This window comes from Cervus canadensis, chromosome 17 (assembly GCF_019320065.1).
Source record: "Cervus canadensis isolate Bull #8, Minnesota chromosome 17, ASM1932006v1, whole genome shotgun sequence".
NCBI lineage: Eukaryota > Metazoa > Chordata > Mammalia > Artiodactyla > Cervidae > Cervus > Cervus canadensis.
The window spans coordinates 60377464-60393886 of record NC_057402.1 but is presented as its reverse complement, the minus strand read 5'-3'; the positions used below and the strand labels follow the sequence as shown (position 1 = coordinate 60393886).

The 16423-nt window shown below is 34.7% G+C and overlaps 1 protein-coding gene across 8 annotated transcripts in view; it reads right to left on the bottom strand.

The window, feature by feature from the left end:
* UBE3A (ubiquitin protein ligase E3A) overlaps positions 1–16423 on the bottom strand; it is a 91964-nt gene that overhangs the window by 13631 nt on the left and 61910 nt on the right. For all 8 annotated transcript variants that reach the window (XM_043489464.1, XM_043489462.1, XM_043489459.1 and 5 more), the window contains 2 exons: positions 9686–10932; positions 1461–1605 (listed from right to left, as the gene is read on the bottom strand). In XM_043489464.1, the coding sequence (XP_043345399.1) occupies positions 1461–1605; positions 9686–10932 (1392 nt within the window). The remainder of the gene's footprint in view (positions 1–1460; positions 1606–9685; positions 10933–16423) is intronic.

Genomic DNA, 16423 nt, shown 5'->3' with positions numbered 1-16423 from the left:
TAATGAGAATGTAAATTACACAGGTCACTACTTTCATCTTTGGGCTTGAAAGATGATAATCTTAAAAGTCCAAGAGATTCCATTTGTGGTACATTTATCTTCAGGTCCCTACGAGAAAAGCTCCATATAAAGGGTGGCTTTTCTAAAATGTTCCGCTTTGATATTTCTATTGTCATCATTTTAATTGCTTCACTCTCAAGCAGAATTGTTTAATGTATGTTTTTTCTTAAAAGTATTTCTGCATATAGTGTAAATATACTTTATAACTAAGGTTTAACATTTTTAGATACATAAAGACCTAGAGCTAAAGTTCACCAAAGATATGAAGTTTTTAAATTAATTTTCTATCTCAAAAACACCATGGTTTTTAATGAAGCTTAATATTAATTTTCTATCTCAAAAACAGCACCGATTTATACATCTAAGTTTACTTTGAGCAAATTATATATAAATGACATAATCTTCAGATTATTAAAAAACATTAGCTAAAATACTAAGTCTTACCTTAACTATGTTTATGTCATGAAGTCAAAATGTCTACTTCCATTTATAAGCAGACTAACAACAAATACAGAAAAGTCAATTCAGTGTACACACTGAGAGTCAACAGGAAATGATGTGCATTATTCTACGCCACGTTCTTCACAATTATGATGGTACCTTTAGAGGACTTCTTTTCCTCTAATTGTCATGCATTCGATTTTAAAAGTAAGCAACCCCAGTAACCAAGGTTTATACTGTAGAAATTAAATCAGATCAGAATTATCCAAGAGTATACTATCCAGGAAGCTGTTGTCTTTTTCCTGTTCTACTTTGCCAACTCTATTATTTTGTCTATCAGTGAAACCCAAATTCTTCACTTTCAGACTGACATTTATAGATCAATCTCTCCCAAATCGTGTTCAATGAAAACTCTTCTGGAAAGCAAAACCTACTAGATGTGGGATGGAAAAAGGGTTCTGGAGTCCAAAAAGTGTGAGAAAATATTATAATATTAAGCCCAAGAAATGCTGTAGGAAATAAACCAAATTAATTTGCTATCAATCAGTACACCCAAATTTTGAGCTTGTGAGACATTCTCAATAGTCTTCAGACCATTATTCTATGAAACTCTTATCTCAGAAATGCTACGGGTGATGAGCCTTTTAGATTGAAAAAGAGCAAAACATTTCTTCAACTGTTTTAATGTATCATTCTAAAATGTCTTCAATTTCTTTTACCTAAGAGATAATTTCCTATATTAAAATATTTTGCTAAGTAATCTAAATAAGAACTTGAATGAATGAGTGATGCAGGATCAATCCCAAAAGCCCACAAATTCAGTTATTATCTGTGATTCTAGTTAACTCATACCAAAATCTTCTGTTGCTCTTCATAATTGAAAATATTTGTAAACATAGGTAAATAAATTCTTAATTCAAAAAGATATGACACCATGATCACATCACTAAAATATTTACCAATATCTGGATTGAAGATTTCCTCCACAACCAGCTGAAAAAATTCTTTGGAAACACCTCCCTCATCAACTCCTTGTTCTCCTTCAAATTCCACATACAACTGTTTCTTCAAGTCTGCAGGATTTTCCATAGCGATCATCTCTAGCTAGTGAGTGGAACAAGTGGAAAGAAGATGAAAGCCAGTATTAGGATGAAAACAAAATAAAGTGTAGGGGTAGGAGCAAATAAAAGATAGTGCTTTTGATATATTTTAAATTGAAACAGGAAGCAAACTGGTAAAAAGCCAGTAAAGGCAAAGATTTAGTCTCACAGATAATGGAAAAATAGGATAGAAAAGAAACTGGCATAGAATTCTAAAAGGGTTACTTTCTAACTACTGATTTGAAATGAAATCAGAATTAGATTTCCTGTTAATTATGTATATAACAAACCTGGGTTGTAAGATTCGGACATGGGGAAAGAAGTCAAGATAGCAAAAATGCCTCAAATTATTTCACGAGAAACAAAGGAGCACAGAAGTTGACTTAAAACTGTTGACTCGTAATTCTTTATTAGAACAGAAACTCAAGAATTAAGTCTATTAAATCATAAATAACATAATTTCAATCAAGAAAAATACATTTAAGGAAGCAGTTTATGGTCTCTTAATAATACTTTAATATAAATTACCATTTTAATGGATTAGAAACATTTTCTATTCACTTTTTTGAAAGCAGATGAGGCATATATTTGCTGATATCCTTACTCTTAACTTCTTACTAACAGTTATCAAATCCTAGTTTCAACATTTCTTCAACTATAAATCTTTACCAAATGTCTTTTGTATCTATCAAATAATAGTGATTGCTCTCAGTTATTATGAAGTTAATCACAAAATCAACACCGTATTCTAATGTGAAACATTTACATTGCAATTTGTCTTATGTATATGAAATTTACTAACAGCATGCCTGACTGATCATCCATCTTATTTGCCAAAGTGATTTTAAATTTGCCAAAATAGAATATATTTATTAAGGGTATTCAGATTTTTGCAACTATTACAACTAGAATCTTTAAAATGGTTTTGAGCAATGCAAACATCATCAGAGTAAGTATACTATAGTCAGTCCTAAAGTAATTAGTTTAGATAACATCACTATTTTGGACATTCTAATGTGTCTATAAAAAATAAAGTCTCATCAATTCAAGATTCAGGTCAGCTGCCCTAGGTCAATGTTTTTCAAGCTGCCAACTGCAATTCATTAGTGGGCAGCTCAATCCATTGAATGCAAACCAAATAAGTGAAAAAAATCAGAATGCATTACACAGTACTAGCATCTACTATTCTGTGAAATTTGTTTCAATTATACGTACAGGCAAATATGCACAGGAGTAAAACGTATCTTAGGGGTTGCAATCAAAAACATCTGAACAAAAGCCAAAATGATCTCCTGGAAATCAACTGCAGGATTCTGATTCTGTGAATTTAGAATCTTTAAGGAATGTCTATTCTGTACAATAGTGGTCTGTAACACTTGCACAATCACTTTTATGCCAAGTTGCATTAAGATAATTTATTTTTGAGACAGTGTTGCTGTGGAAATATTAAGTTAAATACTTTGTATTCATCCCAACTGTCACTTAATGTTAAGTTTTAACCTTTAAACTTTCGCAAAGAACTCAGCTAAGCCTGTTTCTTCATCTGCAAAGAAAAAAGATAACAGGCTAGTATTATTCCTACTGCAAAGTTGTGAAGGCTTAATAAGAAACAATGCATGAGAAAGCATTCTAGAGCAGGCGATATTTTTAAGATAATGCATCATGTTGTTAACTTTTAAAACAATTTTGCTCTTTTAACAAAAGATTTTCAACTTGATTTTATAGCCGTAGTCTTAAATTTTAAAACTAACTTAGGGGAAAAAAACAGCTCCAGTTGGAAATCTGTTTCAAGTCACTGGCTATAAAGAATTCCAAGGACTAAGTTACAATTATCATTTTAGCTCAAATGTGGTTTACCCACCAGGCCAATATTCCATATTGCCATGAAATCCACTGCTCATACCTGCCTACATGTTATAGAAATGTATATCAGTGTTTATGTACACCTTTACAATACAAACAGGCTTCTATCAATTACAAGGTATTTCAACGTGGAAAAATATAATTACCTGTTATTTAATTATGTGTCCTCTGTCTCTTCCTCACTAGCATTTGTGACTGAGAGGTAACTCCATTATCAATGTAACTGATACTTTTTAACAGATTTGGTGTAGTTTCTAAGGATTCAGAGGGCCCTATTTTCCAGTCTTAGCTCTACCCAAGACACTTCATATAGACAAGTGAAGCAAATTAAACTTCACTCTTAATAACATATTAATGTCTTTCCATTTCCACCAATCTTCACTCTCCATCCCCCACCCTAAATGCCAAAAGAATTTAACGCAACATATTCTATTATTATGGTAATTGTAAAGTAAGGTCACTTTATCTGTTTCAGTTTTATTTGTAAAAATAAGCATACAAATATACTAATAAGTAAGTAAATGTATATGGAACACTGAGATAAATTCCCTGCAAAATTATTAATTTTATTAGTTCTCAAATGTTTTTTTCAGGCTTGGCTAAAAACTTAACAACTCAGCCGTTAAAGAACAAAACTATTACGGCTTTAACAACGAAACAAGATACAGCACTTAATATGTCAGGGCACTTTACATGTATCAACTTATTTAATTTTCACAAGAACCTTATCAGGTTGTTAATATTATTAACCCCATTTTACAGAAGCATAACCTGAAGAAATGAGTTTCATAAACTTGTTCGTTAGTCAGTTAAGTGGTAGAACAGAGATTCTAGTTGAGGCAGCAAGCTCTTTACTATGCTCTATTCCTCCTCAATGACTAGCAACAACCTTTTTAAAAATATTGAGTGATTTTTTTCTTCCTTATGCACTTCTGTATTTCTCTTTACATTAAGTATATATTACAATAAATATATATTATGAATCGATATATTCAAATGCAAATATTCATAAAAAGAAGGATTTGAAAAATAGATGGCAACTGGATTTAGTGGGTGAAAATTTCCTATTATTATTTAGATTATCAGATATACAACATGGTTCTGTAAAATATGGTATCATTAATGACACAAATAGTCTATCGTTTACAAAAACTATGTTTGACTGTGGTAACAAACACAAAACATAAAATTTAGCAATAACTATTTTGACAAAGGTCATTATTAAGGGACTGCATTTAATTTTATTTCTCTTAAAACAAGCATTTCTATTTCATTATTCAATTACAAAAGACTTAAGAACTAAATGGCAAAGGTAAATTCCTTAAAGTAGTAGACACATACCATTTAAAATTGAATTTTTTAAATCAAAAGCTATCTTGAATATTTGGATATTTGGAAATTGGAAAAATATGTCAATGAACATTCTGAAAAGGAGAATTTACATGCATCCTTCATTTATTTTTATACACAGGTTTTCTTGTTGTTGTCTAGTTACTAAGTTGTGTCCAACTCTTTTGTAACCCCATGAGCTGTAGCCCACCTGGCTCCTCTGTCCATGGGGATTTCCCAAGCAAGATTATTAGAGTGGGTAGCCATTTCCTTTTCTAGAAGATCTTCCCGACTCAGGGATCAAACCCACGTCTCTTGCGTTAGATTCTTTACCACATCAAATTATCGACTAGAATAAGATTTTTAAATTATCCAGACACATTTAGTTTTGTCACTTCTCTATAAATTATACAGATGAAGTTGCTTTATCTTAACTATAAATGTTTGGGTAAGAGCCAAATATATAATCATATCTCCCTGTGTGAAACCAGGAACGGTTAGTTCTATTTACAATTCTGCCATTAATTTCTGTAGGTCAGAATCTGAGTTTCATTTTCCTCACATGTAACACTAAGGAGTCTGACAAGTTTCACTGCTTTAAACTATTGTTTGGTGCTGAGAATCTACGTAGATCTACTTCATTCTCTTCTACTTAAAGGACATAAACCAAGCATAAAGCTCTTCAGCTAGAATCAACCTTAAGGAACTATAATGGCCACTGCACTAAGCACAATATAGGGAACGGAGAAGATACAATTAAGCATACTGAAGGGCCACAGAGTAATCTTATTCCTAAAGGACTACCTAAAAGTAGTCAGTTGACAAGTAAAGAATCAAGTTTTGTTTCAACAATAATAAAGGGTGTCTATCAAGGAAAATGCTGGGAACTAGATTAGATAGTACCAGCAAAGTCAAAAGAAAAATAACAAAAAAAAAAAGGGGTGAGTGATTTTTAGGAGACTGAGCATGATCTCTGGCAGTCCAGTCATTTGTCCTCATCAACTTTAATCTTTTTTGGACTCTCCTATCCAATTCTACATCTCCTGTTCAGATGTGAGGCGGTTTGGGGCACGTTACCGATGGTAATACTGTCTCCTACAATACTCATACCCTCATTCAATCTCCTAACATAAAAGGTAATTAAAAAATTTTTTAACATTCTCTTCCCTTGGAGATGCTTTCTCTAAGAAAAAATGACAAATTACCTAAAAGATAACTTAAAAGAGCATACAAATAGGTAAATGTATTAGCAAAATACTGTAAATAACCTCGTCACATTAGAACTGTTCTCATTCAAATTCAAAGCTGAGTTCTAAGCCTATTTATCACTGTATTGGGAATTCCCTGGTGGCCCAGTGGTAAAGAATCTGCCTGCAATGCAGGAGACGTTGGGTTCTATCATGGGTTGGGAAGATGCACCGGAGAAGGAAATAATAACCCACTCCATTCTTGTCTGGGAAATCCCATGGACTGCGGCGCCTGGTTGGCTACAGCCCATGGGGTCCCAGAAGAGCTGGACATGACTTGGCAACTAAACAACATCATCACTGTACTCTTTCCTAAGGAACAACAAAAAATAGTGAAAATAAGTTCCAGGGAGAAATATTCCACTAATTTAAGGGTGTAGGGGTAGTTCTTAAACAATCTTGATATCTATTTGTGGAAAGACTACTGATACATTATCATATTTCATTGATTCTTAAAATCTGCTTTTCTATTTTTATACTTTTATGTATCTGAAATCAGGATATAACATAAAATTGATAGCATCTCAAAACTAAACTGGCAGCATTTTTTCTTTTTAATGGTAATAACAGTGTGCCCTACAACCAGTGAATTATATGTTAAGTTTGATAAAAATACTGTAAACACTAATAATACTCCTATTGTCATCAAAAACGTTCCTCCAAAAACTCCAGTTAAGGAACAATCTGCTACTCTGCTTTGAATTACATAGTACACGAAACCACTGAATACTATTTTTCTTTTAAAATAAAAAGTCTGTAATCAGTAAGTGAAGTTACTACCCCTCCCTTCAAGTCAGTCAGTCTTACAATTAATAAACTGACAAATAAGATCCAACAGAAAACATAAGTGCCATATATGTAGTAAATAATTTCCAGGCCTCGTTTATAAACTGAGTAGACATGTTTTAAGGCTTCTTTTAGCTCTTAAAAGTCTAAGACCTTATAACCTTAATTATTTAATTATTAATATTGAACCCACCACAAAGTTTCTCATCTCTTCTTCTTTTCCTGGCGGTACTCTGTAGTTCAAAATTAGCAGGTCGTAAGAAAGTGGTTGGGCTTCCAAGGTGGTGCTAGTAGTGGTAAAGTGTCTCCTACCAACGCAGGAGACATAAGAGACACGGGTTCGATTCCTGGGTCAGGAGGATCCCCTGGAGGGCATGGCAGCCCACTCCAGTATTCTAGCCTGGAGAATCCCATGGACAGAGGAGCCTGGTGGGCTACAGTCCACAGGGGCACACAGAGTCAGACACAACTGAAGCAACTTAGCATGCATGCACACAAGATAGTGGTCAATAGGTTTATTTTGCTTATCAAATTGTGATATAAAAAGATGAGGCTTAAAAAAGGCAAAGTAGGTCTTTGGGGAACAAGATGTTGAAAATCCATCAGTACTTTTCTACAGTGTACCCTGAGAGGATCACCTTACACTACTTGTGTTACATCACCTGCTATGAACGTTCCCTCAACATCTGCAGATTATCGATTTGACTTCCATGATCTACTTTGATGCTTTAAAAAAATCTTTTCACACTGTTATGAAAGATGGAAAGAAGGAAGGGAGAGAAGTGAAGAGCAGAAGAAAATGAGACTAAAATCTGTTTAATGTGTGCCCCTAAGCTCCTCAGCAGTCATGATTCATCTTTACATCTTTCCTGCTTAGCAAAGTGCCTCACACAAAGGGTTTCTGAAATGGTAATATTCAAGTACAGATGTTACCCACTGAACACTAATTAGCTTTGATATAATAAGCCAAACATATGGGGGGAAAAATATGTTAGCATAATTTAAAAGCTCACAGTTAACTTTACTCTAACACTTGCTCAAAGGAAGTCCTTATAAACCAAAATGATTATTTGCTCAAAATTCTGGAGGTTAATTTTTAAAATAGAATAAAATAATTATACAATAAGCACCTAAATTTTGTAGGTCCTTAATCTTGCTTTACTGGGGTATCAGGGGAATGAGACAGGGGCAGAAAGAGAGTTTAGTAAGGCTCTCAGAAAGGCAGTTAGTAAGGCAGACAATTTTTTAAAACTCTGGATTGAGTCTTACAGAGTTAATTTCATTGCTTTTAAAGGTCAGGTATAACTTTTTGAAAGAATCGATCCCAAACCCCAAGAAGACAAAGATAAAACGTGTAGTTTAGGATTTGCTCTTCTGTTCTAACAATGGAAATTCACAGACAGACCTCAACATGCTTTCTATAAAGCATCATCACTTCCTTATACAATATCCTACCATTCTGCTAAGCTATAGAAAATCAGTTATTGGGTGCCTGAAGATCAGTTATTAAGTACAGTACGTTATTATTCGTGTAGCTCAAAACCACTAAAATAAAATGAAAAGGGCACCAGAAAGCAGCAATGGTAATTACTTCAAGCAACTATTGCCCTTTCCTGTTTCTGGTGAAAAACTGCCTGAGTTTCTTAGATAATGTAGAATCGTCAACACTAGAAATATATTTGGTATTAAACACACACACACACACACACAGTAACAGAGAAGTACAGAATTCTGCATCTTTTAATTTCCAAGATGTCCAACAACTTTCCCCACTGATTTAGTTTTATAAATTCTCAGTTTTAAACAAATCTAATTCTAAAACTAAAGTACATTTTGAAATAAGTATCATTGCTTTATAGTTATCTGTGCTATGGGCTCTTTTCCTTTATTAGTATATAAGACTGACTATATCTTAATTTTAGTTGCCATTAAATTTTACTTGAAGTTGATAAAATACAGCTAGCAATGCCAGGTATACCTAATATTATAAATACAACAATACTCTGTGATAAAGAACCCTCTGACAAATGTAAATGTTGGTACATGTGATTGGCAACTGGATTCTCTCTTCTAGTCAGACTTATATTCTTAAATGAGGACACTAAATTTTTACTTTCTGTGGAGGTAAAGAATGAACAAAAAGCAACATTATCTAAAAGAGGGTACATGTATTCTCAGTATTCTCCCAGTTTAATCTCCCTAGATTGGAATGATGATATAGGCACCATTAATTATAAGATTCCTGGAATAGTTGTCTAAGGCCCTGCATACTCCGTATGCATGTTGAAGTGGGAAGAAACTCTCACACCCAGCAGTGCCTCACAGGGATATTCAGGGCGACCCAGCAGGAATGCCCACGAGCAGCATGCTCCAACCTGCCCGGGTCACCTTATCTACCTCACACATTTTACACCATGGGATTTTTGGACACCACTTATATTTCATGGTGTGGTATTATCCTACCACTTCTCCCCATTAAGACTTAACTTATTATCGGGTATCTCTCAAGTCCCCTTGTTCTGTGCTCTAGAACATCCACTTCTCTTCTTCTGAATGAAAAAACTTCGGGGGTTAGTTGTGAAGATTTAGAAAATTTATTCTTTTTCAAAGAGAGAGTTACCATGATACAAGACAATCAATATTTTGTGGAACATTTATAAACTTGGACAGGGCAACAACAAAAGTATAGTACTTACAATAAAAAAAAAGTCAATGTGTTCCTATACTATATAGTATCATATACATTCACCCACCTCCCCAAAAAGTCACTTATAAAATGAATTCACTGAACTGTATCACAGCATGCCCATCATTAGATACTGGATCTAGTACTAATTTTTAAACAGTAGCCCAACTTACCCGGACAAGTGCATCATCTATGATATGGTCACGTCTGACTTTGAGTCTCAAATATGGATTCAACTGCTGTCCTTGAACTAAGCTGTAGAGAACAGTAATTCTTCGTTCACTGTACATGCGAATTCTATTGTCATAATATAATCCCAAATTCTTTGTGACAGCATTCAGTATAAAGGGACATGTCATAAAAGAGAACTTGTTCTCTGTTTCTACTTTGAAAAAAGTATAATCTTTATCCATTTCTAGAACATCATTCAGTGGTTCATTAATAAACTCTTCAAAAGGGATAAGTGGTTTTCGACAATCCAGAGTTTTAACAGCAAGTTCAGTTTCCAGTGGGTCCACTCGAGGACCTTTCTTGTTCCTTCTTTCTTCTCCCAATAACTCCTGAAGTGTCAATTCACTGGACTCAGGAAGGGGCTCTTCATCATCTTCTTCATTATGATTTGTGTCTACCTCCCCTCCTACTACATTTGCATAGTAAACCATTTTCAAGCACTTGGAAGCAGCAACAATAGCATCATCATCGTTCACTAAATTTCGATTGTTAAAGTCAGTGCTTATGACTTTGTATGTAATAAGCTGCTGAAATGTTTCCATCATTCTCCGAATCTGGTCTGCACTGTATTTAGACCACAGTCTGACCAGTTTTCCTTGGGCTGCAAGGGGTAGCTTACTCATTGCTTTGCAAAATAGTGGCAAAGCCATTTCCAGATATTCAGGACTGTGGAGATTTCTATTCTCCATGACAATAATGAATAAATTCAGATAATTAGGATCTCGGGAGTATACATTGTGATACGTCAAGTCACATTCCACATTAGGTGACAAATACACAAGTGCATTGAGAAAAGCAGTTTCTATTTTCTCATTAGAGAGCAATCTGGTGTAGACCCTTCTAATAGCCTCAATATCCACAGACACATCATCAGGGCCTAACTTTTGTAAGTTGTTATCTCCTTGTGAGCTGTCACTTATCCTTGAGGAAGATGCTTCTGAATCCTCCTCCATAGCTGCTGCGGAACATGCAGCCTTTTCCTTTTCGTCTTCATCTTTATCTTCGTCCTTTCCTTGAAGAGATTTCAGTTCTTCCTTGGTGTGTTGTTTGACTTTCCGAAAGCTTTGTACCAATGCTTCAGCACTAGAAAAAACTCTTCCAATAACACGAATTAAAGGGGAATAATCCTCTCTCTCTCTACATAATTCAAGAATTTCATACACCATCTCTTCGGTTAGGTAAGTCACATCTAGAAAATCAGGAGAAGAGAGAACATTTATTTTCGTAACATACACGCACGTTTGCTTTAATAAATTCTAGTGAAAACAAAATAGCCAAATATTTTACACTAAATACCACTTGTGATTTACAACTTTTAAAAAGTGTCTTGATTCAATAAACAAAACATGCTTATCTTTTTTTCCCAATGTACTAGTAACAGGAGTACAACCTTACTCATTCTTTTGTATTCTATATACACAGCTTTTAATGAGCTCAAACTCTTTTCACAATGATGGCATATATTAACATGCACCATTAACTGTAAATATGAATCAAGGATATCATGTGCTGACTCATCACATTCCTCACTGTAGACCAGAAACAACAGTGTATTTCTGAGAGATTTCTCATTTCACTACTGTTTACAAAAGACTAGAACTGAGGCAATGTTTTCAGAAAGGTTTCTTCAGAGTCTTCTTCTGGAAACAGCCCATGTCCTAAAACCAAACCAGTTCCTTTCTGAGTCTTCCTTTATAGCTTTTTTTTATTTTTTTATTTTTTCAGGGTGACCATTCTGTGGGTGACAGAGAAGAATTAATATATCACTAACCATACACTCTGAAGTTGACAGATACTGCCACATGCAGCCAAGTAATAGGCTGGAATAAATCTTACGCAGGAACAGTAAACAGTTACAGAGTAATTAAAAACAGAGTGGCAAGAAGGCAACTTACAAGCAGACAAGAGGAACGCCACTGCTGCTGCTGCTGCTAAGTCGCTCAGCCACGTCCGACTCTGTGCGACCCCACGGACAGCAAGCAGCCCACCAGGCTCCTCCATCCACAGGATTCTCCAGGCAAGAACACTGGAGTGGGATGCCATTTCCTTCTCCAAAACATACCACTAGTAGTCACCAAAATTTACTTCCTCTCCTTTCTGGGTACAGAGTTGGACACTTTCTCCTTCTTTCCCAGCTTTCTGAGATAAGTGCTACTTTCAGGCCAAGACATTTCTCCTTCTGGCTAATGGGATGACACTCCTAGGATGGTTCTGAAAATCGTGTTGAGGATAACAGTTGCCAATAAAGCTCCATCTTTGAATGACTGTGTGAAACAGAACTCTGCCAATCCAGGATATTATGATTGTTGGACGAGCTAGAAATAAATTTCCACTGTTATGTAATAAGATAGCATTCTTTCTGGAGTCTACTTAGTATTGCAGTCTAGCTGATCCTTACAAGAAGCCTTTCATTTCCCCCACCTTGACTTCAGAGTGTTTAAAATACAAGTAATGATCATCTCCCCTAAACTGATGTTACCACTGTTTTTTCAGCTTGTAATATTTAAATCCATGGGAGTTTATTAAGATTTTCTATTATATCCATTCTTCCCTATAAAGAAATAATATCCTAAGGCAAAAATGACAGGAGGTCATGAAAGGCCAGACTGAAATCAACTTACTACATATTTTCAGAGTTACAATAATGCTAACAAGGTGAAATTCTAATGAAATCACGGAAGAAATAAAAAAGAAGAGAACACTTCAAGGATTTTTTGAGATAAAAATATCTGGAGCAATGGATTGTTACAGACATGAAAAAGTTTGTTGCAGTTTGCTGGAATTCATTTTACTTCCCTCTGGTATCTGTCTTTAAATACTGTGGCTTAGGCCTACTTCTCAGCTTTTGCTATTAGACTTTTTATATCTGCCATTATCATCTTTCAGAAAAACCAGACAACCCTATGACTCTCATTATCTTAATGACAAAATTTAAATCTATATGTATATTCCCTTGATAGGAACAGAGTAAGTATGGAAGTTATGGAATGCATGAGTACTTAAGAGGAGTGCCACTGCATGAGACACATTAGAAAAAGAAAATCTCCATGTGTTCCTTCTCGCACACTTTTCTTACGCAAGAAAAAAAATACAAACCCACACACAAAAATGAATCTTAACACATGATTTTCTAAAACTCCGAGTTCTCATCTTACTCAAATGTTGATTTATTTTGTGCAACTTAATCTGAGTTTTTATAGTGTTTGACCTTTTCAAAGAAGGTACTGAGGAAAACAATATAAAACATTCAAACTCAAAAAGTAGTAAACTCCAATGTTTGGGAACATCATACAATACGCAGTGTGTTGACTTAACACCTCATGTATCATAAAACTCCCATGAAATTCAACTAAGAAAAAAAAAACTAACAACTTTAAAATTAAAATTAACTATAATTTACTCATTCCATAATCAATTATCAACTAAAAAAACACTCAGAAAAACCCATCCTACTATCTGAAATAAGCCTATATAATCACAAATTTTCACTACCAAAGCTGAGAAATATACCTCAGTAGCAGTTATAACTTGCATTTGTATCAGATAGTGTGTGCTCAGTCGTGTCTGACTCTTTACGATCCCATGGGCTATAGGCCATCAGCGTCTGTCCATGGAATTTTCCAGGCAAGAAAAATGGAGTGGTTTGCCATTTCCTACTCCAGAAGTTCTCCCTGACCCTGCGATCGAACCCTGCACTGGCAGGCAGATTCTTTGCTACTGTGCCATTGGTAAAGCCCGAAAGTATAAAAGAAAATGTTTTAACAGTCAACAATTTATTGCATATTATAAGTACTTCAATAAAATAATACTTCAATAACAACAAATTATGGGATACAATAATAAATGTATTTTAAATGAAAGTACATAAGCAAAAGTGTTTCAATGCTATGGTCATTAAATAAAAGGAATGAGTGAAAATAGCCTTTAAAACGGTAGAAAACCAAATTTCACTTTACAAATCAATAGCAAAGAGAAGAATAAATACTCTGGGCAAAGATAATTAAAAAATCTGAAAGTTCCAAGTATTTGTGTGTGTGTATTCTGATCCTTAATTATTATCAAACATGTCTGGCATTACTCAAAGTACTCAAATGTTTTGACAGGTAAGATTAACCAATTACTAAAAGGATATGAAATATTTAATGACCAAACACAATATCTCATTCTAAACTAACAGAAGAAGGCCTATGTTTAATGCTGGCTAATACCCCAAGACTTTTGTGTCCTGAGCCATATCAATTTAGTTTGCATGGCTATATTAACTTACATTTTCTACTGTAACTACCTCTTAACTCCAAAGGAAGGACTAAAATCACTTCATGTCTGAAATGTGATCCTCTGAAACTGCTCTCTTCCCTCCAGGTCTCTAATACATCTGGGCAGACACTTTATGCTGGCTAACTCCAAATTCATTCACCAATCTTTATCATGACATGCCATTATGAAAGAAACTGCAAAAACTAAACACTAGTATTCCAATTCTCACTTGTACTTGCAGGACCGATTTATGAAACAGGTCTGCAGACGTAAGTGGAAGTCTATCGGTAGACTTCTGAGGGTTTGCTTTCCTGATAAATGAGGCAAACATGACTAATTCATATTTTGAGTAGAAAAAAAATCATTTATTTATTAGTAGATAAAATATGCTAACTAGTATCACCATTTCAAATTATGAAAACAAAGACTATAGAGGTAACATCATAAAACTGTCCTTTAACAAATTAAGAAAAAAAATCTGCTGTGATCAGTTGTGTCCAATCCTTTGGGACCCATGGACAGTAGCCCATCAGGCTCCTCTGTCCATGAAACTTTCCAGGCAAGAATACTGGAATGGATTGCCATTTTCTACTCCAGGGGATCTTCTGACCCAGGGATCCAACCCATGTCACCTATGTTTTCTGCATTGGCACGCAGATATTCTACCATTGCACCACCGGGGAACATTTCAAGACCACTTTTCATATTGGCTAGTAAAAATTATCAAACTGTGGAAGAAATAAAAATGGAGCACTGCAAATAGTTTTCGTGATTTTGAATACTCAGATATGTTTATAGGAAAGAGAACAAGTGATATATTTTGTTTATTAACTTTAAGAAGATATATTGGTAAAACAATGTTATTAATAAAAATCTTAATCTATCCCTTTAATCAAAAGAATGACAGCTTTGTCATCAAATACTTACGCAGAGGATAATTTTAGTCATGTAGATAATTATTGTCATTATGACAAATGGACCCTTGTACTGTACAACATATAGAATTTCTTAATATGATTTTACCTCTACTTTTATATTTACTTTAGAGTAAAAGACATTTTAAAATGCAAATGATTAGTGAATGAACAGCTTCCAAATGCTGAACCACCAAAATACCAGATTTTATCACACCACAAATCTCATCTTTGGTCCTTAATACCAGACTGGCAACACATTCTTTTACAGCCACAACTCTTTAAGAACAAATCCTTAGGTTTGTTCTATTAAAAACACATAGGCATCTTCCTCTAAACTTCAAGAATCTTTTCCTGGGAAGTGTGAAACTGCTAACTGGAGTGTATTTCCCATTATTTTAATGGGAAAAAAAATTACAACATGTTCTTTTAGGATAATGCAAAAAAATCCTAATTTCTTAATATGCAACCAGTACATGGTAAGTAGCTATTATAAATAACTATCCAGTTAGGACATAGGACACTGTGCTTCCTAATCATCAAATCATAAAGTTGTTAACACTGCATGCCGTAAACATGGCCTATGTTATGGACAGCAATGTTCTAGACCCACACACCCTTTTGTTGACATGTCACGCCCTTCAGAACATTTTCAAGTGTTTCTGACATTCTACGAATTCTGCATAAAAAGTACCAATATTTTATCCACATAGTGTTTTGCTTAAAATGTTACGCTGAATCTTTCAGACATAAGTATAAATTAGTTAAAAAGACACTGCATTTTGAGATATAAACATTCATAACATTTGGGTATCAATAAAAGGAGGCATTTTACTGAGAAAACAATAATTGAGACATTTTTGTATGATATACATATATATTTTATGATATGTATATTTGAATAATACTCTTAATCTATACCATTTTATACTTAAATTCTCATGCAAAATCAGAGTTTAGGGTAGACTATTCAATACCCCAAACTGAAACTAGAGCCAGCAAATATAATTAACACTCAAAAATACTAGTGGCGTTGATGCATTCATAATTCCTAGTAGAAACATATGATAGTAAATACAAATGTTGCCAGAAAAAGGGGGTGGGAAGAAGAGTGTTGCAGACTGGAAGAACAAACTGCTAAATTATACAGATTTGAGCTTAAACAGTACAGGAAGACTGGGAAGAGGTACTCAGTAAGTACCTCTAAGATAAAGCACATAGCCAAAAAGAAGATGGGTACACCCATCCTGCATCATAACCCCCAACGGCTTGTTGCATTCAACTGTGACAGCACACCCTACATCCATAGTAACTGTGGTTCTCGTGATACACACCTCCTGGGAGAATGCACATAATGTGGTGGTGGGTCCGTCTCTCAGTCGTGTCTGACTCTTGCAACCCCACAGACCTGCCAGGCTGCTCTGTCCATGGGATTCTCCAGGCAAGAGTACTGGAGTGGGTAGCCATTTCCTTCTCCAGGGGATCTTCCCCACCCAGGAATCAAATCCA